The following is a 23135-nucleotide window of genomic DNA, read 5'->3' on the forward strand; positions in this document are numbered from 1 at the left end:
TTGACCATCAACTTCTCCTCACTATGCTCCGCTCAGTCGGCCTCAATGACACTGCGCTCTCCTGGTTCTCCTCTTATCTCTCAGACCGCACCTTCAGTGTATCATTTGCGGGCTCTGTTTCCTCTCCTCTTTCCCTTGCTGTTGGGGTTCCTCAGGGCTCGGTCCTCGGCCCCCTGCTCTTTTCTCTCTACACAGCCCCCATTGGACAAACCATCGCCAGATTTGGCTTCAGGTACCATCTTTATGCTGATGACACCCAATTATACACATCTTCCTGTGACAACACCCCTGCACTCATACAGAACACCAGTGACTGTCTCTCTGCTGTCTCTAATATCATGTCCTCGCTCTATCTGAAACTAAATCTCTCTAAGACTGAACTACTACTGTTTCCACCATCTAACAGATCTGTCCCTGATATATCCATTGCAGTCTCAGGCCTTACTATAACTCCTAGGCAGTATGCCCGCTGCCTTGGGGTCATATTTGACGCAGACCTTTCCTTCACCCCTCATATTGAATCACTCGCACGTTCATGTCACCTCCACCTCAAAAACATCTCCAGAATACGCCCTTTCCTTACCAGAGATACACTAAAGACACTTATTGTCTCTCTGATTCATTCTCGCCTTGACTACTGTAATTCCTTACTAATCGGTCTTCCCCTCACTAAACTCTCTCCTCTACAATCTATTCTGAATGCAGCGGCCAGGCTCATCTATCAGTCTAGACGCTACAGCGATGCCTCCGGTCTGTGCCAGTCGCTACATTGGCTGCCTATTCATTATAGAATAAAATATAAAGTTATTACTCTCATCCACAAGGCTCTCCATAATGCCGCACCTCCCTACATTTCTTCCCTCATCTCTGTCTACCGCCCAACCCGTGCTCTCCGCTCACTCAATGACCTAACACTTACATCCTCTATTATCAGAACCTCCCACGCTCGTATACAAGACTTCTCCCGAGCTGCACCACTTCTCTGGAATGCTCTACCCCGGACAATCAGATTAACTCCCAACTTCTACAGTTTCAAACGCAAACTAAAGACGCATCTTTTCAGACAAGCCTATCACAATTCCTAATGCACAAAATTGTCTGAACACTGTATAAGCAATGCCGCCCCTGCTACCTCTTGTGTCACCCCCTCTACCTCATAGATTGTAAGCTCTTTTGAGCAGGGCCCTCAGTCCCATTGTGTGAAATGACGTTCTTTGTTATGTATGTCTGTATCTGAACCCTATAAATTGTACAGCGCTGCGGAATATGTTGGCGCTATATAAATAAAATGTATTATTATTATTATTAAAGGTAATCATGGTAACGTAGGGTGCCACTCAGTGGCGTAACTAGGAATGGCGGGGCCCTGTGGTGAACTTTTGACATGCCCCCCCCCCCCAACCGACACCGAAGACCTCGACCGACCCCTCCTCCCCTCTCTATTATGTCCCTGACGCTGGGTTCACACCTGCGTCTGGGGTCTCCGTTCTGTGGTTTCCGTCTTCTGCATGCCAGAAGACGGAAACCACAGACCGGGTCCGGCCGTGCGCGGCGGTGAGCGTTTTGCGCTCTCCGCCGCGAAACCGGATTTTTTTATCCGGACACAGAGTACTGCATGTCCGACTCTGTGTCCGGATTATAAAACCCGGTTTCGCGGCGGAGAGCGCAAAACGCTCACTGCCGCGCACGGCCAGACAGCTTTCTCTCCCATTCAAATGAATGGGTGAGAAAGTCTCCTGCAGGCTTCCGTCTCCTGCATCTGTTTTATGCAGGAAACGGAAACCTGCAATAAGGACCGACGACGCAGATGTGAACGAGCCCTTAGTAAGCCCTGCACACAGTATTATGTCCATTAGTGGCCCCTGCACACAGTATTATGCCCCATAGTGGCCCCTGCACACAGTATTATCCCCCATATTATCCCCCATAGTGGCCCCTGCACACAGTATTATGTCCATTAGTGGCCCCTGCACACAGTATTATCCCCCATATTATCCCCCATAGAGCCCCCTGCACACAGTGTTATGTCCATTAGTGGCCCCTGCACACAGTATTATCCCCCATATTATCCCCCATAGTGGCCCCTGCACACAGTATTATGTCCCTTAGTGGCCCCTGCACACATTATTATGTCCCATAGTGGCCCCTGCACACAGTATTATACCCAATAGTGCCCCCTGCACACAGTATTATGTCCCCATAGTGGCCCCTGCACACAGTATTATGTCCCCATAGTGGCCCCTGCACACAGTATTATGTCCCATAGTGGCCCCTGCACACAGTATTATGTCCCATAGTGCCCCCTGCACACAGTATTATGTCCCCATAGTGGCCCCTGCACACAGTATTATGTCCCATAGTGCCCCCTGCACACAGTATTATGTCCCCATAGTGGCCCCTGCACACAGTATTATGTCCCATAGTGGCCCCTGCACACAGTATTATACCCAATAGTGCCCCCTGCACACAGTATTATGTCCCCATAGTGGCCCCTGCACACAGTATTATGTCCCTTAGTGGCCCCTGCACACATTATTATGTCCCATAGTGGCCCTGCACACAGTATTATACCCAATAGTGCCCCCTGCACACAGTATTATGTCCCCATAGTGGCCCCTGCACACAGTATTATGTCCCATAGTGGCCCCTGCACACAGTATTATACCCAATAGTGCCCCCTGCACACAGTATTATGTCCCCATAGTGGCCCCTGCACACAGTATTATGTCCCTTAGTGGCCCCTGCACACATTATTATGTCCCATAGTGGCCCTGCACACAGTATTATACCCAATAGTGCCCCCTGCACACAGTATTATGTCCCCATAGTGGCCCCTGCACACAGTATTATGTCCCCATAGTGGCCCCTGCACACAGTATTATGTCCAGGATCAGCAAGTAAATAGGGCCGTAACAGCCAATTAAAAAAAAAAAAAAACGCATCGGTTGCGGCTGTCACCGGGCCCCCTAATGGACCGGGCCCTGTGGCAGCCACCTCCGCTGCCTCTATGGTAGTTACGCCCCTGGCACCACTACGAGTTTTGCTATGGGACCCATTCCATCCCTACTTGTTATGTCTCTGTATTCTGACAATGTGCTTTTTACATATTGTTGACTCTTTTGTCTGTTTTGTTCTTCCTTTAGTTAAACCTTATTTGTTTGTGCTGTGTATTATTATAATAAATATAATTATTATTATTTCTTTTCTTAGGTTGTGGAGAATATCCTCATGGTAAATCCAGATGTAGGACCACAAATATTTCATGCCTTGCTGCCACCAGTCTTCAGAGGCATTCTTGATGGAGAGGTAATTTGGTCATTTAAGATATTTATATAACAATGACCAAATGTTTTACCGTACTGTGACTACATAATAGCACCATAGAGTGACTATATAATACCTTAATAATACCACAGCATACCTGGACCTATAAAAGGCACAACATACAGCAATTAAATCCAGCATCATCTAGTTCTAAATCTGCTCTGTAGGTTGCTGCGTATACTTATGGCCGCTTATTCATTTACTGCACATCCCCACTGTCCTGCAGCACATGCACCCACTAATGTTTTACGGTAGTTCATCATCATTGCCCAGTAACGCACACAGCAATACTTCCATGAACAGACTGCTAGCATACATTGTCTATTTTTCCAGTGCCCTTCCATTGAAAACAAGGAGGCAGATTCTGGGCAGAATTTGAAGCTGATTTTAAAGTGGAATGTGAACTTTCTTATAGGACAGACAGATATTCCTGGGGAAGAGGATATAATATTAGCTCTTATGCAGGAGGCGGATAGCTACCTCTCATGGCCCCCAGGTCCTGTTGAGATGGGTTTCTTTTTGACTCCTTAGTTTAGAAGGAATTATAGATGATGGATGGATGGATGGATGGATGGATGGATGGATGGATGATCAGGGATGGATTACACACAACCTCTAGTCTTTTTAGAAACTTGGTTAGGTTTTCTTGTATTTTAATGAATTACCAAGATCTATCCATTACAAAAGACAAATGTCTACCTTTTTATGAATCTTTAGAGGTATCCAGTTGTTATGTCTACATACCTCGGTGTCCTTGGACGTGTCCTTCTGCAAAACCAAGTCTGCTTTTCTTCATTATTAAATCAGATGGCCCAGGAATGCAGTCTAGAGGTACGTACTGGATGTACAAGTAATAAAAACTCATCATGGTGCGCTCGCTTCATCGAATTTTCATGAATATGTAAATAAGTCTTGGAACCAGTGATGTCACTGAGGCATGATAAAAAAAAAAGCTTCTATTTCATAAAAAAATTGAAAGCAGAAAATAGATCATTAAGACACTATTCATTGGAACATGTCACAGTCTTTGTTCCTTGCATGTTCCAAATGAATTTGGGAGAAAAGCCTTAGAAAGCCTCCTTGTCACCTTGTGAGGTGATTGAAAACCTTTAATGTGTTAAAGATATAAATAAGGTTAAGGAGGGAAGTGCCTGTAATAAAGAACAAGGGGCACAATCTGAAATGAGTTGGAAAGAAGATCAGAAGCAATGTTAAGATATATTATTTTAATAAAAGAGTAGTTGAGTCTCGGAACAAACTTCTAGCAGATGTGGTTGGGAAATCTACAGCAAGAGCGAGTACTATTCGAAACGGCCGTTTGCAATAGCAGACACCCATAGGAAGGAATAGAAGTGGCCGGCACGCAGACTTTGCCGGCGACCGGCTGCTTAACCCCTTGCTTGCTGGCTGTGTCCTTTCATTCCTATGGTTGCGTGCTATTCGAATAATAAACACATCTAACCTAAGATAAAAATTTACAATACTAGGGCAGTATGTTTATCTGAATGATGAAGAAAATTGCACTAGGAAGTATTATTTATTTATTTATTTATTTATTTATTATGTTTACTTGTATAGCGCCATCATATTCCACGGCACTTTACAGACATTGACAGTCACTGTCCCATATAGGGCTCACAATCTACGGTCCCTATTAGTATGTCTTTGGCGTGTGGGAGGAAACCGGAGTACCCGGAGGAAACCCACGCAAACACAGGGAGAACATACAAACTCCTTGCAGATGTTGTCCTTGGCAGGATTCCAAGTAGAGGCGTCACTTGAAGCTCCTGGGCCCCAAAGCAAAATCTCTAATGGGGCCACTACCTTTCTTGTGCTATTTTGAAGTGTTATTTGACAAAGGAAGCTTTGGGGTCCCATCAGACTCCTGCGACTGAAATTGACTGCTACCTCTGTACCTCTAACATTACGTCTCTGCGTGGAAGTTATCATATTAAAAGATTTGGTTAAAGGGAGTCTATCACCACCCCCAGCTACTTTAAACTGCTCCCATAGTGCTGTAGATGCTGTGAGCAGAATAAAAACAATACCTTTCTTATATTTCAGAGCCCCAGAGAACTGAGCACTGTTGAATCTTAACTGAACATGCCCACCCAACATTTAGCTCATCCTCCTGGGCAGATGATCCTCCCATTGCTCTGACATCAAAATTCTTTTGAATGCCAAAAATTGCCCATGTAGTCCCAGGTGTACTTAAACATACTGTGCATGCGCCGCCTGCTAGTTCTGCTAAAGCCTCTCCTTCTCTTGTGGGTATAAGGCAGCGCATGCGCAGTATGTTCAAGCACACCTGGGACTACATGGTTAAATTTTGCATTTAAAAGAATTTTGATGTTGGAGCGATGGGAGGGTCAGCTTACACTGCCCAGGGGGATGAGCGTAAATGTTGGATGGGCGTGTTTAGTTATAATGCAGCAGTGCTCAGTTCTCTGGGGCCCTGAAACATAAGAAAGGTATTTTTATTCTGCTAACAGTATCTACAACACTATGGGAGCAGTTTAAAGTAGCTGGGGTGGTGATAGACTCCCTTTATCCAAATCCTTTATATATGATAACTTCCAAGCAGAGACGTAGTGATAAGAGGTACAGAGGTAGCAGTCAATTCCAGGCGCAGGAACCCGATGGGACCCCAAAGCTTCCTTTGTCAAATAATACTTCCGAATAGCACAAGGTAGGTAGTGGCCCCATTACAGATTTTGCTTTGGGGCCCAGGAGCTTTAAGTGAGGCCTCTTCTTCCTAGTGCAATTTGCTTTATCATTGAGATCAACATACTGCCCTTTTATTGTAAAACTACATTTGCAGGTTTACAAAGCAGGTCTTTATCTGCCTACCTTTCACTTATGTCTATTTAGAAAGAGCGTATGATATGATACTTGCTGCACAATTCCGCAGAGACATGCGAGAAATAAGGTTACATTTTCTGGTTTACATGACAAATTACCAGGTAGTGCCTTAAGGAGAGACCTATAAGAGCAGTGTAGCATTCAGGGAAATGAGTTCTGTTTGCATTCAGCTAAAGTGAAGTAATTACAAAGAGAAAGCCCCCAAGGCTGTGATAGAGACGCTTGTACCTATTTTACCAGGAATTACTGCTGGTATAATTACACTGTCACAGCCGCCATGATCTGGTTACACTATCTGTTCTTGCTCTTTATTGCACAGTCAGTACTTAGGTTATTTTGTGGGCTTTTTATCATTTAGAAGTTGTCTGAGTTCAGTTTGTTCTCTTTTCAGGCGGACAAAATTCTCGGAAATGTGATTGAAATGTGGGTGGATAGGATGGACAACATTACACAGCCGGAGAGGCGGAAGCTTTCAGCTCTTGCTTTAGTTTCTTTGCTGCCCACGAACAACAGGTAAGAGATGGTTATTGGGTGTTTTTCTTTCCTATATGAGATGGCTGCTACATTACATGGATATTACATATCACTAGGAAGGTATTAGTGTGATGGATATTAAAATATGTCAGATATATAGTAGTTGGAGCTGCTACACGATTGCTCACTTGACCCATCAACACCCAGCAAAATCACCCAGCAACACTAGGCATCACCAAAAATAAACATCTTGTAGGTTGTACACAACACTCCCGGTCTATATTCAATCTGCAGACTATTGTGCTCATGCCGTTTCCCCTCTTAGGGCGGGTTCACATCTCCACCCGGTCTCCGGTTTAGCCAATCTGGCCGATTTCCGTTTTCTGCCCCGCGGAACTGGACAGGAGACGGAAACCCGGCGGTCAGCTTTTCACTTGAAAGGTGACCGCCCATGTGCATCTTCTGCATGTCTTCAGGGAAACAGTTTTTTTAGCTGGACACAACGTCGGACATGCAGGACTTTGTGTCCGGTTAAAGAAACCAAAGTACCAGGAGGAAAGCCACAAATATGGGGAGAGCATACAAACTTGTAGATGTTGTCCTTGGCTAGATTCATACCCAGGACTCCAGCGCTGCAAGGCAGGTCGGGTCTCTAGAAAATCTTTGAAATCCTTATTGAACAGGAAACCTGAGGGTGCGCAAAGACTGAATTTGCTTGAGGTAAGTAGTGACCTGCCTTGTAGCACTGTGATGTTCAAGTCATCTAAGCCGTTGTGTGATATGTTATACAACTTTCTAAGGCTAAGGTCAAGGTAACGGGCCACAGCATCAAAGCGCTGTATGAAAAACCACAATGACAAAAATCTCAGGCTAACTTTACTTCTAAGGCTCTATTCAGACGCTCCATTTTGCGTAGCTGTTTTGCATCTGTGGGACACTCATTTTCACATATCCCTCAACGATTTGAGTCTATTGAGGGATCTGTAAAAAAAAAAAAAGGCAAAAATGAGAGCGGGTTCACACCTGCTCCCCGGTCTCCGCTTTGAGGGTTTCCGTCTTCGGCCCAAGAAACTGGACAAGAGACGGAAAACTGGCAGTCAGTGTCCGCCCGTGAGCGTCTTCTGCATATCCGACTTTGTGTCCGGTTATAAAAAACGGCCATGACACGCCCCTATATCACTTTTGCGTGAATAGAGGCTTACGGGAAACATTAACATTCAGTGACGGTAATCTTTACTATATGTACTTTTTGGTTTTCTGAATGCTTGTTCATGTAAAATAAATAAATAAAATTCCCGTAATATTTTCCTACAGTCATTTTCAGCCAATTTCTATGGCCACTTGATGACATATAGGACCAAGGACTTGATTTATGTATTTAGCGTATAATTACTAATGCATGCCCCGGCCCTGATCTGTGAATGTGTCCCCCATGTCAATTACCTCTGACACTCCCTTTAATAAGGCCGAGAGAAACAAGAGTACTGGTGTTAGTGGTACACCAGAGAGCCAATTACATAACTAGGATGAGATAGCGCCTTAGTTTATAGCTGGCCTTGGACCTTCATTTGGTGGCGGCTTGTAATGAGGTCGATCTGTCAGCCGCTGCTCTCTCCTAAATGTTCTTTCTATGAGTCTTATGTAAGCATTGGAAATGTAAATCAATGTTTTATCTTGTATGTCTTTAAATCCGATGTCATTTTAGTGGTTACATTACGTGTATGTTGCACTAAGTTACAGGCTGCAATGTCAATTCTTTAAATTATTTATACAGCTGCTAATATGCTCTTTGCGACCTACTATTAGTTTTGTACTTTTCTTTTGTGTATCTCCCAGGACTATGTACTGTGTGCTCAAGATGGTTGTCATGTACTAGCACAGCTTCCTTCCTAGACTCATTTCACCTTCACAGCCCACAGAGGAATTTGTTTTCTCTTGTGCTGATAGACACTGATGCTGGGGAGATTGTGATCCCTCTCTCTGAAGACTCTGCAGCGGGTGATCTGCATTCTCTAAACACTTGTGTGCAGCCTGTGTTATTCACTCTCCTCTCCCTGCCACACCGCCTATCTGATCTGCCTTCCCTGATAACTTGGACACTTCTCTCCTTTCCTGATAAGATAATATCATTCTTTAATAGTCCCACCATGGGGAAATTCAGTGTGTTACAGCAGCATGGATAATACAGTAATATATTACAAGAAGGAACACATACAAGCTCATAGCAGATAGAAAAGATACTAGGAGTCATAGCAACTAAAAAGAAAACTTCAGGATCATTTAGTTCTCTGTGCGGAGTGATCTTCCCTTGGTCTGATATAGATTATGTAGCCTGACAGCGGTTGAGAGGAAGGATCTCCGATAGCGCTCCTTCTCACACTTGGGGTGTAGCAGTCGGTCGCTGACAGTATTGCCTAGTGCTATCACGGTCTCATACATGGGATGGGAGTTGTTCTCCAGCGTGGAGCTCACCACGGACATTGTCCTTCTCTCACCCGCCACCTGTACTGGGTCCAGGGGGCGCCCCAGGACAGAGTTGGCGCTTCTGATTAGCCTGTCAAGTCTATTTCTGTCCCTGGTTGATATACTGCTCCCCCTGCAAGCTACACCAAAAAAAAAAATGACTGAAGCAACCACAGAGTTGAAAAAGGCCTTAAAGGGGTATTCCCATCACGCTTGTTCACCAACCTGCAGGCTGTCTGCTCTGTTCACTTCCTGGTTTTCTTGGCACATTGGTGGGCAGGGTTTCACTTGCTCTGCTATCTGCTAAGTTTGCAGTAAGTAATGAGGTTGGTTGTAAATGAATTATCACTGTATGAAGCTGATGTAGCAGAGCTGGATTTGATAAAGCAATGTATTTAGAAAAAGTCTTATATCCACATAAATTAGAAGTATAGATAGGATCCTTGCTATGGGATAACCACTTTGTGAAGTGGCCCCTGGACTCCGTAGGCCCTCAGCCTCCTGAGCAGGTAGAGTCTGCTGTGACCCTTTCTGTGCAGTGCACCCAGGTGATCAGCCCAGTCCAGCTTATTATTGACGAGCACACCCAGGTACTTATAGGTCTTGATCTGTTATGCACAATATGCCTCCTATCTTCCGTGCTGCTTTCCTTCTTATTGAGGGCCCAGTCACATGAACAATTTTTTATTGTGTGTTCTGTCCTAGACCGCACATACAGAACACAGATCTATTGACAGTGAACTGGGGCCATATACACTTCAGGTTTTTTTTTGTTGGTTTTTTTTACACAGACCCCACGATCTGTATGAAAACAAATTGCCGAATATCCTATTCAGGCCCTTTTGTCCGGACAACAATAGCATGTCAATGTACAGTCCGAGTTTTCTCTGTCTTGTACGCTTGGTTTGTAGAGACACCACGGGCACTTAAAAAAAACTGCACGTTGGTGTCAGTAGACTTTCCTTGTGTGTGTAAAATCAAAGCAAAATAAACAAATGTAAAAAAATTTTATTTCTTAATTACAGTTGGGGCAGAGATGGGGGGACAAGAAACTGGGGGCAGAGATGGGGGGACAAGACACTGGGGGCAGATGAAGGGGGGGACATGAAACAGGGTGCAGATGAAGGGGGGACATGAAACTGGGGGCAGAGATGGGGGGACAAGAAACTGGAGGCAGAGCTGGGGCAAAAGAAACTGGGGGCAGAGATGGGGGGACAAGAAACTGGAGGCAGAGATGGGGGGACAAGAAACTGGGGGCGGAGATGGGGGGGACAAGAAACTGGAAGCAGAGATGGGGGGGGGACAAGAAACTGGGGGCAGAGATGGGGGACAAGAAACTGGGGGAAGAGATGGGGGGACAAGAAACTGGAGGCAGACATGGGGAGATAAGAAACTGGGGGCAGACATGGGGGGACAAGAAATATAAGCGGTTCAGTGCCACCGCCAACCCGCAGATGAAGTCGTGGGTAACTGCTAGTTAGAAAATAATTGAACACTGCTGGAACTTTTTATCTAATAAGCACAGTTATGTTCTTTGCTATGTTCAGATAGAATTTGAGGCAGCCTTAGATTCCTCTTCATTTTCTGCTCCCCTGATCTCAGTGGCAGAATGCAGAAGCAAAGGTTTGGCTATCCGCTGATGATGAAGTCCAGATAAATGGGTCTATTCAGTGGGATGTCTCGAGATGCAAGATTATTTTCTCAGCGTCCTTCCCCTGGTCTCTGCTTCAGATTGAATCAGGGCAGAATCTATCTTTGATTTTGAGGTGGAATCCGTCTCAAAATCAGAGGCCAATTAGGGCAAAAAAGTAATTTTACTCATAAAAGAGGTTACTCCACTGTCCTATACGAGCTGTAGGCCTCCTGTATAGAGCTGTTATACGTCTTATAGTATCTCTGTGCTCTTCAACTTCATAGGTTTTTTCCCATTGTTCATAAATCTGACAAGCACAAAATTGTGACATGTTCCTTAAGATGATGAATGAACAGGTCTATTATGTCGTAGATGTATTGCTTCTAAAGTAGAACAACCCTATTTTATGGGGCCACATGAAGGACCATATGGATGTTTGAGGCTGCAGGGACTCCACATGCCGCCATCTAGCCTCCTGTACATGAAGCCTTTTTCTGCTTTCTCAAAACATTTTGCATTCCTTTTCTGTCATGTTCCTGAAATCCTGCTGTCTTGGAAGGATTCACAGCATGTATCCTATTATTTATCTGGTTGCGGGGTCTCTTTGTTTTAGCAGTGATTGCCCTCATTATTTCAAGCTATAGTTCATTTCCCTCCTAGGTGTTTACCATCATGTGTAAAGTTTACTAATTCCATCCGGCACCTTCTCAGAATACATTAACAGAATTTTTTTTTGGCTTCTGTCTGACTCCCTTCATTCTGTACGATGAGTCTTAGTCACTGTGGGAAAACAGATGAGACGCTTCAATGTAGTGTGTGGAAAAAGAAATGAATGTCTGTCGTGGAGATCTCACGGTAGCTACATCCAGGACTTGTTGGCGGGACAGGCAGAAACTGCATGGCTGATGCTACAGGAGGAGCCTTGTGCAGGACACATGTAGAAATAGCTTAAAGGAGTCATATCCAGTGAGGGCACATCTTGGTCCATCAGGGAATTCAGCCACTTTTTTCCCTGTTCTTGGAATCCTTAGCGGTCAGAACCCAACTGATCAGCAATGTATTCTCTATCCTATGAACAAAGTTATGAAAACCTCTCACACTCGTATACAAGACTTCTCCCGAGTTGCACCACTTCTCTGGAATTCTCTATCCCGGACAATCAGATTAACTCCCAATTTCTACAGCTTCAAGCGCAAACTAAAGACACATCTTTTCAGACAGGCCTATCAGAATTCCTAATGTAAACCCTTCCGTACCGAAATTAGAATCCCTAAAACAAACCCTCCTCTGTTCCAGCTCCCACATGACCCCACACAATATGATGCCGTTTCAGGCTAATTTTATATGTCCAAGCGCCATCCACATGTTAAAGGACAGGACTGATGACGGCTCATAAGGTTTTGTGCCTGTGTAATGACAGTAACCTCTATATAAAACTGTCTGACCCCTGTACAAGCAATGCTACCTCTGATGCCGCCCCGTCACCTCTTGTGTCACCCCCTCTACCTATAGATTGTAAGCTCTTGCGAGCAGGGCCCTCAATGCCATTTTGTGAAGTGACTATTTCTTTGTGATGTATCTTTCTGTCTGTACTTGAACCCTACAAATTTTACAGTGCTGCGGAATATGTTGGCGCTATATAAATAAAATGTATTATTATTGTATTATTAACAAAGGATAAATATATTACTTGGCATAACTACTTTCACTCTTGCAATTGTATTAACAGTAGTAAGTCTGGGTTCACATCTGTGTTGAAGTCTGTTGGAGACGCCGTTGCCGAAAAACGTTGTAGAGAAAATGTCCTGCACAGACTAGTGTGAAACTAATGTCAGATTAGTCTCTTACTTATGGGTTGTCTATAGCTGGAATGCCAGAATATGCCGACTTCACGCAGACACATGACCATGCTCTTGGTGTTTATCTCATCTTTATGTGACATTCTATATACTGAACAAGTGGCAGGATATTATACATTACATGTCTCTTATCTCCACTTCTCACTTCCATTACCTACCTCTTCATTGTCTATCTCTAAAGAAAACAAAATTTGTTCACATGCTGGATAGTAGATAATGCAGTGTATAGAAGAGCAGACGTGAACAATCACAGCGCTACGTAAATAGCAGCCATGTCTGTGACAGGGTGGAGGAATCTTGGAAACTTGTCCTTTGCATTGGCTACCTCACCAACATCAAGCCCTAGCAGCATCAAAACAAAGGTGCTGTACATATCTTGGCAAGTTAATGAAACTGAAAAATGATTACTTCTGATCCATAGTTTCCAGATAAAAGTATCTTAGTGTACTTTTAGAAGGCGTTCACACTACCGTTGGATCCCGTCAGCAGTGTCCGCAGCTATTGTCCATACAAGATTTTAGCAATGGATACTAGGTGGTCCGTCTGAAATTTTCATTCATTTCAATGGGATTTTATCTTGCGTCCGTTTACACTCATGTCCGTTTTTCCAAGCGGACAAAAAAATCCTACATGCGGGACTTATTTGTCTGTTTGAAAAATGGACAAGTGTCCGTTATTTTTTTTTAACATTGAGGTCTATGGGCATCGGACATATAATGGATAGTAACTGACCAACAGTTACTGTCCTTTTGTGTTCATTATGATAGGTGTCCATTTTGTTTGTTTTTTTAAACGGACACCTTCTGAATGCAATCCAACAGTAGTGTGAACCCTACCCTAAGTCTTTCATAACCCCCTTACAAAAAACTTTAAAGGCTTTTCAATTGATTAAAATAGTTTTGTTACCATCCCTGCTATCCCAGTTGCTGTGTATAAGCGCTGTGTGCACAGTTATGGAAGCCGCTGTGATACAGTTTTGCTGTGACCCAGTGGTTACATTACTACTAGGGACCAGGAACTGTTTGATCAGCCCTACAGTATACTCTAGGAAGCTGCATTCCCCCTGTAACTGGGGCTAAAGTATCAGCCCCAGTCACATTTTATTAAAATAAAGAAAAAAGGTGGAAAAATAAAGACAACATAAAAATAAAGTTCTATAACCCAAAGGAAAAAAAAAATGTTGTAGACCTCAAAAACACATGCCCGAAATTAAAAAATAATAATAATAAAAAAATGCCTGGTTCTGAAATGGTTAAAATTATTCGCCAAGATCTAAGGATATTAATTATGTTGCTGAGCCAGAGATTGGTGCAACCAAAAACTGTTCTTTGCTGATAGCTCATAGTACTGTTTGACAGAGTGAAGGGATGTTGGAAATACAAAATATATATATCATATCACACAGAGTAATTTTCTTACCTTTCAGGGGGCATGCATAATAAAAACATTAAAAAAATCCAGCATCTAGATAAGAAGATAAAGCTCTTCCATTGTACAGAGTGAGGGAATACATCAATTAACAGTCTCCTCCTCCCCTCTCCATAGACTTCTGTGTGTGTTCCCTGAGTATGGAGTATGCAGTGCTCCTGTTCCGCCGGGAAGGGGTTAATAGCAGCACAGCAGATACCCTATATTCAGCCAGACTGAATTCCACGTGGTTGGAAAAACCCCAGTCCTCAAGCTCAGGGCTTTTCCAGTAGCCGCTGCATTCCCCCCCCCCCCCCCCAGGCTTATAATCGAGTCAATAAGTTTTCCCAGTTTTTTGTGTTAAAATTAGGGGCCTCGGCTTATATTCGGGTCGGCTTATACTCGAGTATATATGGTAAGTTGTAGGTACATTTTAAAAAAAGACAAACTATAAAACATTCCCATACAATAGTTCCCTAATTCTGTGTCCTAAGTGCTAGCCCCAGTTGATAACATATTCCCAGGATATGCCTATTGTAAAATAACTCCTTTATGTGTTTAGAGACGTCACATTGTTTAATTTATTTGTGTTGTTTCTTAATATTTTCTCTGTTATTAGTATTGTGGTTATTCTCGGTTACTTTACAGAAGAATGTTCTGTTCTGTGGCATAAGTACTGCCCCCCTACCCCGCACCCAATTTTCTTTCTACTTGTTCAAAGTACAACGGTCTTACAGGTATTTGGACTAAGCACTGGTTTGCAAATCCTGTTTTTGTTGTTAATGGCTTTGCAAGCAGTTGGAAGCCGGCAAGTTCTTTGGCAATTTGAGTGACTCGAGTGTCAATTATTGAAAAGCATAACCGTGTTAAATTACATTTTGCTGCTTGTCGTGGAAAGCTTAAATATAGAGTGTAACGTAAAATCAGCTTTTCTGTTGCCACTTTTCTTCACGTGTTAACCTGAACAAGCAAGGTTAGTTTCTCACCTTTTTAAAATCCTACTAATATTATAAATGTGAAAGTTTGTGTTTGGATGTTTGTGTGTTTGTTACTCAATCACGCAAAAATGGCTGAACGGATTTGAATGAAATTTGGCACATAGATAGTTTGTAACCTCGATTAACACATAGGCTTTTTATTCCCGGTAAATGACATGGCTTCACGACTGTTATGAATTTCTGTTCACATATTATATTATACTGCTCTTGGCAGAAGGCTGATAAAGCAAGGTCTGTTATCTCTCTATGTAAATACTCAGTTAACTCTCAGTCCATTGTGTATGGCATTTGTATATTATCTGATCTGCTCCAGGCAATGCTGACACACTGGATGGGAAAACACCTTTAATCCAAATTGGCAGTTTGCCAATTTTAAACATGTCGGGAAAACAAAAGTCACAGATTTCACCTCAAGCAGAGCTGAGGGGGGATCATCGACACAAACAACATGCTCATTATGGCTTCCCAGCGAGCTGCTGAGATACCGGAACAATCACGGACACAGCACGAGGAACGAGTTCAACGGCAGGCCAGCTTGAGAACTGCCGAAACACTGGAGAAGTCAAACTACCGACGGCAGCAATATACTGAATATAGGCGGATCATCAACGCCAACAACACTCAGACAAAGTTGCGGGCAGAAGCTTAGTAGACTACATACTGATTTGTAGGGGTGAAAGCACTGGTTCAGTATTCCTGGTTGTAATATATTAGTTGACACCAACTTTAAGGACCCTGTTGGGAATTGCCTTGTGATATCGTCGTAACATTTGTCTTTAGGTCTACATATTTTGCTCTGTGCATCTGCATTTTATCGACGTAGTATTTTTGGTTATGATACATGTATATCAACTCCCACCAACTGAGAGTACAAGTAATTCATGATGAAGCAGTACCTTGCTGGCGTAGATTTTGCTTTCATTTACTCCACTTTTATGGTACAAATTATGATGAATGTGGTGCCGGTGATGCCCCAGCCCAAATCCCACCCATTTTTTTTTATCAAAATGCAGCTCTAAATTAATTTGCAGACAAGGAGAATAATTTTTATTGTTGTTTGGTCACATAAAAGACCGAAATTTCAGTGTTTCCTGTTTCATAGTTAACAACCCAAAGCATGTATGAACTTTGGCGCAGTCCCCAAAATAGGCACCAATTGCAAGTTGAGCCCAGCAATGATGACGGGATGTAACAGATTGCGACAGACTAAGAACTGTGCAGGAGTATCAAACTGGAACATGTGCAAAGTACTGGAACTTTTTCAGACTGAGTCACATCAAAACCAGGAGATCAGGACTGGATCATGGTAGCCAAGGAGCAAGGGAGGAACATAATCAGGAATACCCTGTAGTCAGGATAAGGATAGGACTAAAGGGACAGCAAGGAAACATGAACCAGGAACAAACAATCGAGGCAGAAACCACAGGAACAAGAAAAGTAAGGACCAGAATCAGGGTTGTACTGGGCTGAGATACAAGGCAAGAACTTGCTTGGTTTAAATATCAACCCACTGTGTTGTAAGGAAACACACCTCAGACTCGTGTAGAGCTAAATGGTTTGCTATAGTGGCAGGGTATGGTTGTGTAATAGAGATAGAATAACACAGGAATAGATCAGGAACAAATGCTTTCCTGAATAAGCCACCTGGAACAAATTGCATCCTGCCAGCACCGTAAGTGGTTGGTATACATCGGCAGCCTAGTTGGAAGATGGCACTGTGCAATCTGTCATACCAGGTTAACTTTTTAAACAAGTTAGGTTAGTATTGAATGACTGCAAACAAATAGCATGAAAATTGTGTCATGTGATACCGATAATATTTTTGAAAAATTCTACAAAAACACGAAATCCATGGAAGTGTACAGCGAGTCCTGCAGCCACCATGCCTTTCCCTTCCCATTCACCATTGGGGGGGGGGGGGGGGGGTTGGAGAAACCTCTCCAGGTTAAAGGGCAACAGCCATGTTTTGTATGAAATCTTCCTCCATCCATTACTGTTTGCAAGTATTTTTGAGAATGAGAAATGTTATAGATCGGAATGGCATCGAGGGACCGGATATTAGTGGTGAAAATGTTTTTACATGTATATTATCCTGACGTGCTGTAAATCATGTTACCTTTAAAGTTCACAGATAGAAATCAATGTATCTCTTTCAAGTACAGGTATTTTTAAGAGTGGTTGCGGAAGGTCATATATTTTATACAATCTGAAAAGTCATATTTTAATTGGACAAGATAGATGCAAGGTAGAAACCATTGAAAATCTCATCTTTCACTTTCATAAAACGTGGAAGATTAGCATTTTCCCTGGACTCACTGTTCCGTTCCATAAATCGTAGCTCTGACCCTGAGATAAGTGCTCAATACCTCTTAACTATTTGGTGTAACATGTATTGCAAAACATAAAAATGTGCTGTAAAAACATACTGCAAATCTTTTAAATTAACGTATTTGTTCATTTTTTATATCAATTTTTCAATTTGCAACTTGCGTGTTTTATCATTATTATTATAGCTGTTTTGTGTCTTAATGGTTACTTCTTGTAAGCTAAATGCAAGTGCAAGCTAAAGAAGGGAGGGAGATGTGTATTCGTTGGTCTCGTAGTGGATTGGACTGTCCTAAGTAGCTGTAATTAAATCTTTATTTTAGAACTAGAAGAAGAATTATCCTTGGGAGAATGGCTTTTTATCTTTGTCAATGGTTACAGGGGGTCCGTTGCCCCTAAGAGCCTGACCGCTGCAGCAAATCCCAAGCCTCCATTGTGATAACTGCATGTATGGTACAAGACCATTGAGACCAGCAGTCTCATGGGTATATGGCATGTCACTGCCGCAAGAAAATCAACAAAGACCAGCTGGGGTGTTGGAACTGTTAGGGATTTCCTGCTATTGGTCAAAATTTGATTCCTGCAAAAAAAAAAAAAAGGTTCGCAGAAGAGAATTTTATATTATATATTGATAGTCAAATATATCTGTAAGTCTTTTGACCCCGAGAGTTTATTTGGATGTGATTGGAAAAGTCAAAAAGATAATAAAAGAAATCCAAATAGATCCAGAAATTGCGGCGTCATGACTTGGTGTATACAAAAGACAGACATCAAAAGAGAAGAGAGTAGAAGTAGCATATGTAAAGTAAATTTATATACTGGGTAGCCAGTACCAGTTTTGCATATCACATAAATGGATGACATGGGCTGCAACTTCCTGTCCTCACTTAAAGATGGAAGAACAGTTCTGCCAAGAGCAGGAGTCCTGGCCCAATCATCTTTTACACGGATGCGTCATACAGTGTCCATCTGTGACCCTGGGTTTTATACTAAGGGATTTAGAAGTATCAGATCCTGGTATGTTCCGTTCAGTGGTTTATTATAAAGGTTTTTCACCCTAGAGAGATTGAGGGGAATCTACCAACATATTTTAAAAGTTCAGAACGGCATAATAAACTACCGTCCATATAAAGGGGATATTGAAACAACAGTAGAGTAGGGTAATATTCTAATGGCTGTATTAGATACTGTGTCAATCTACAGATGCAGCTCAGTCTTTTAGTCAATTCCCTTCAATACAATTCCCACCCTCCATGCATGAGACAGCAGGACTAGTACCAGAACCTAGGGGGCACTAAAATCTCCTCTATTGTCAATAAGAGATTAGAAACAATAAGCCCACCCTAATTCCAATGTTTGCTAGTACTTATGTTTGCTAGTATTTAACTAGCTAGGGAAGACCACAAGCATACATCTGGTATTTACCAGTTACACACAGCCAAAGTATCTATAGGGTTAAATTTCCCCCAATGCTTTAACCTACTCCACACACACACACACACACACACACACGACTCAAATGGTATACATCTAACTAGTAATGCAGCCTAACGGTCCGTTTCCCCGACCAAAGTCAGTTCATCAGAGGCTTTTTTATGCACATTGATAGTTCTAATGATATTTGTATAGCATTGAATTATAGCGTGTAGCCGCTTGTCGGCTGTGATGTATAGCCGCATTGGCGGCTGGTAATGCTCGTTACTTATACCAAACAAGCCCCACCCCTCTTGGTGACGTCAGAGTGGGCGTGCCCAATCAGATGACTCGCACCATACTATGTCACCTCTCCTATTGGTGCCCTGAGCTCCGGCTCAATGCCGCCACTCAAAATCACAACCAACAGGGTATAACAAAAACCCACCCCATATGGGGGCGTAAACTAACAACGCACAAGCGTCATAGTAACCCCAGATATAATATCGCGGACCACCTCAAACAAGGTACAAATCCACACAGATGACCAAAAGCACCCAGTCCGTTACCAGAGTAGAACCAATGGTGGTCGAAAACAAATAAAATACACCAAAATAAGGTATATAGGTAGAATGAAACTAATATAGAAAGGGGACCATTATGTTTGCATACTACATCTATCTGAACCAGATGAATACATACATAGGTAGGTATATAAAAGATAGAAATAAATACCAATTCCAAGCATGCCTAATTCATATAGGTATGATGAAAAACAAATGGATGACTATTAATGTTAAAGGAGAGTACAAACACACTTGCACCAATCACTGACCAGGGAATCAGAATGCATACTATTCAAAGGAAGCTACTGTATGAAATCACTTCATTAAGCCCCCTAGGCTGCACCGTATCCAAGAGGAAGGTCCAACGGGCTTCTCTCTGTAGGACCTTTCGATCAAAGTCCCCCCCTCTCACAGATCTTGTGACCACTTCAATTCCTTGAAATTTGAGGTTAGAGACATCCCCCTCATGATGTTCCCAGAGGTGTCTTGAAATTGGTGTAGGCTCTTTACGTAAGGTATCATTGATATGTTCCCTTATCCTCCTGCGGAACTCCCTTGTGGTTTTCCCCACATATTGGAGTCCGCAGGAGCAAGTAGCCAAATATACAACCCTAGTGGTCTTAGTTTTAGTGCACTTTAATATATTTTGTTTGCTCCTTGAACTATTGGGGGTGCACCAACCAAAAAAAATTTTTTCTTTAGTTTGTGAATCTACCAACATATCTTCGTAAATTATCCGGCATAAGTAGATGTAAATATGAAGCATTTTTTGGTGCATGGTCCTTCTTGCATCAAGGATCCACCACATTGTTCCTTTTATGTCAGGTGCACCAAGTTGGGAAAGGCCAGGATGGCTTGGCTGGAACCACTTAATCACCAAGGGTCATCTTACACCCCATGGGGACTTACAGAATGGCCGTTGTAATAAATTCCTCCCACTGCTTCTTAAAAATATCAGTGGTCAAAGTGCCAGAATGGAAATCAGATAGGAACCGGTGTAGATTTCCATTCTAATCCAGGTAAACTGGTATTGCAGAATGCGGTGGGCGAGGTGCGGATTGGGACTTAAGGCATTTATTTGCCACAAGGAAGGACCTTGCACCAAACGTGCGCCTGAATTTTCCCCCGGACTATGTATAGTCCTCTAATGTAACTCATTGTGCTGCCATCCAGGTTCTGTACATACAGCTCGTTTAAGACCTATATTTTGTTATTTGGGTGCAAGAACAAACTATTCCTTCTTCTTATCGGCTTTTTTCCAAAGCAATAAAAAAAGAATATTGATCAAAAAAAGTTCAAAAGAAGGAGTGTCAATAGGAGTCATTTATGTTCTATTGTGTCTAATTTCAGGCAATTTACCATAATTACAGGCTTTGTGCGTGGCATTGCCTCTTAAAAACACTGCTGAATATATTTAATCTTTGTGTTTCCCGAACAATCCGGAGTCTGATCAATTTATTTATTGTAGTGATCTTGGGGCATATTTTCTGCACCGCATAATGATGCTGGACGGCTACTCCGCTCTTGTTAATATTCATGGTGGGGATTATATTAGCTTTAATCTAATAGAAGCTGGCGGGTACACACAAGATACAGGTGGCTTGGAAAAATGAATATTGATGCAGCAATTGCAGGCTACTAAGTGCAGCTGTACCAGACCGATATGTTTTCAGGAGTTTCTGATAAAAGGTTTTTGAACATTATAGAAGATATTGGCAATTTGCTTATTTAAATGGTTATCCACTTTGTTGCCAGACCCATAGAGATTTGTAGGCACAGTTCACGTTCGGGTTTCTTTCGGGTGTAGAAGGGAGACACGATTCTTCTCTTGAAGAGGAATAAAACAGAAATACACAGTCCAGTCATATTAATGTGACCACCGCCTACTTTTGACGTCAGCGTTAAATAGCCAAACGCAGAAGGCACGTGTCATCAGCCATCTGGGGGCACTCATCATTGTGGGAGGCACGATGGATCAACACAAGTATGCATCTATCCTTGTGGACCATGTTCACCCCTACATGCGAATTGTTTTTCCTCAGGATGATGGCATCTGCCAGCAGGATAATGCGACTCATCATAAAGCTTGCAGTGTACATGCGTGGTTCGAGGAGCATGAGGATTAATTTACCATACTCACTTGGCCAGAAAATTCCCGGGACTTGAACCCAATCGAGAATCTGTGGGACCACCTCGATCGGGTTGTTTGCGTCATGGATGCTCAACCGCGTAACCTAGCGCAGCTGGCCACGGCATTGGAGTTGGCATGGCTCAACATCCCAGTGACCACCACCACAACATCCCCTCTCTTCCTGAACGTCTTGTAGCAGTCCGTTCTGTCAAAGGTGGTTATTTTGGATTTTGACAGGTGGTCACATTAATGTGACTGGGACTGTGTATGATCGACCACCTACAAGTCAATATGAAGAAAAAGAAGAAAACACGGAGCAACCAAAATAGTGTAAATCTGTTGTATTTTCAGGATTACAATATTGTGCAATATACAGAACGAAATAGACCAGTTGGCTTCTCACCTGGGAAAGTTGTGAAAATGCCACAACCTCATATGATAAAATGTACCAAGGCAGCAACACCGCTGATGACACCAACCACCAAACACATGGACGGGAAAAATAGTAGGCAGATAACCAAAGGGAATCAGGGAGGCGAACTCAGGTCAAGGAGGTCAGACCTATGTAGGATATTGCGTACATTTTGCCTTCCAATAAAGTGTACGCAATATCCTACACACATCTGACCTCTTTGACCAGAATTCGCCTCCCTGATTCCCTTTGGTTATCTGCTCACCTACAAGTCAATGAGATCTATCAATCAATCATGAGAATCCATTTGCCAAAACAGTCATGGCTTCTTTAAGAAGTCACAACATTGGACAGAGTCTTATTTTGTAGTTCTAGGCAATAAAGCTTTTCACGCATGGCTGGAAGATATTCTGTATTAGAAAAAATGAGCAAGCAGGGGGCATCAATTATATTATTATTTATTTTGCTGACCTTCATATTCCGCAGCACTTTACAGAAATATTCATCACTGTGTCAAGAAGGGCTCATAATCTAAATCCTATATCAGTATTTGTTTGGAGTGTGTGAAGAAACTGGAGTACTCGGAGGAAACCCATGCAAACATGGGGAGAAGAGACAAACTCCTTGAAGATGATCTTTGGCTGGATTCAAACCCGGGACTCCAGCGCTGCAAGTCATGACTGCTAACCACTGAGCCACCATGCTGCCGATACAAATAAACATTGTGGAGGAGATTGCTGGATTGGGACAGAACAAGATCACTGTAAAATTTTAACTGATGGGGGGATGGGGTTTTCGATGAGTTTTGCCCAAGTTATTCCTCATGGATCAGGGCAAGAAGCATATAACAGTTAAGGAAAATGGCTGCAAGGTCGGAAACTAGGTAACAGGGCAGAGTACAGAGAAACACCTGTTCAGTGCACAAGAAATTGAGGATTTTTTTTGCTCAGATACTTTCCAATGGGGGAGGTGCCTTAAATAGCCCACACATGCAGTAAATTGCCTGGGAACTGACTGCAAGGTTTGCAACTTCTGGAAGGACCAGTGCACCTTAAAGATAAGGGCCTTGGCCTGAGAGAGATGTGTGATATGCGGAGAGAGCAGATAGTGCTACATAGCGATTTGTATTTTTATGTTAAGTCATATTGCCAGACACGAGCATAAATTTAGCCGCTGTTCTTGAAATGTAATTTGCATTATTTTTTGCCCTTCCTCCGCAGTCTTTACTGTAGCAGACGTGTCTTTGATGAGCTCTTGTTACGGAGGGC

At 42.8% G+C, this 23135-nt stretch overlaps 1 protein-coding gene across 1 annotated transcript in view; it reads left to right on the forward strand.

The window, feature by feature from the left end:
* IPO11 (importin 11) overlaps positions 1–23135 on the forward strand; it is a 335766-nt gene that overhangs the window by 192403 nt on the left and 120228 nt on the right. The window contains exons 25-27 of the mRNA XM_075269811.1: positions 3211–3306; positions 4042–4155; positions 6578–6699. Coding sequence (XP_075125912.1) covers positions 3211–3306; positions 4042–4155; positions 6578–6699 — 332 coding nt within the window. The remainder of the gene's footprint in view (positions 1–3210; positions 3307–4041; positions 4156–6577; positions 6700–23135) is intronic.

This window comes from Leptodactylus fuscus, chromosome 1 (genome assembly GCF_031893055.1).
Source record: "Leptodactylus fuscus isolate aLepFus1 chromosome 1, aLepFus1.hap2, whole genome shotgun sequence".
In the NCBI taxonomy this organism is placed as follows: Eukaryota; Metazoa; Chordata; class Amphibia; order Anura; family Leptodactylidae; genus Leptodactylus; species Leptodactylus fuscus.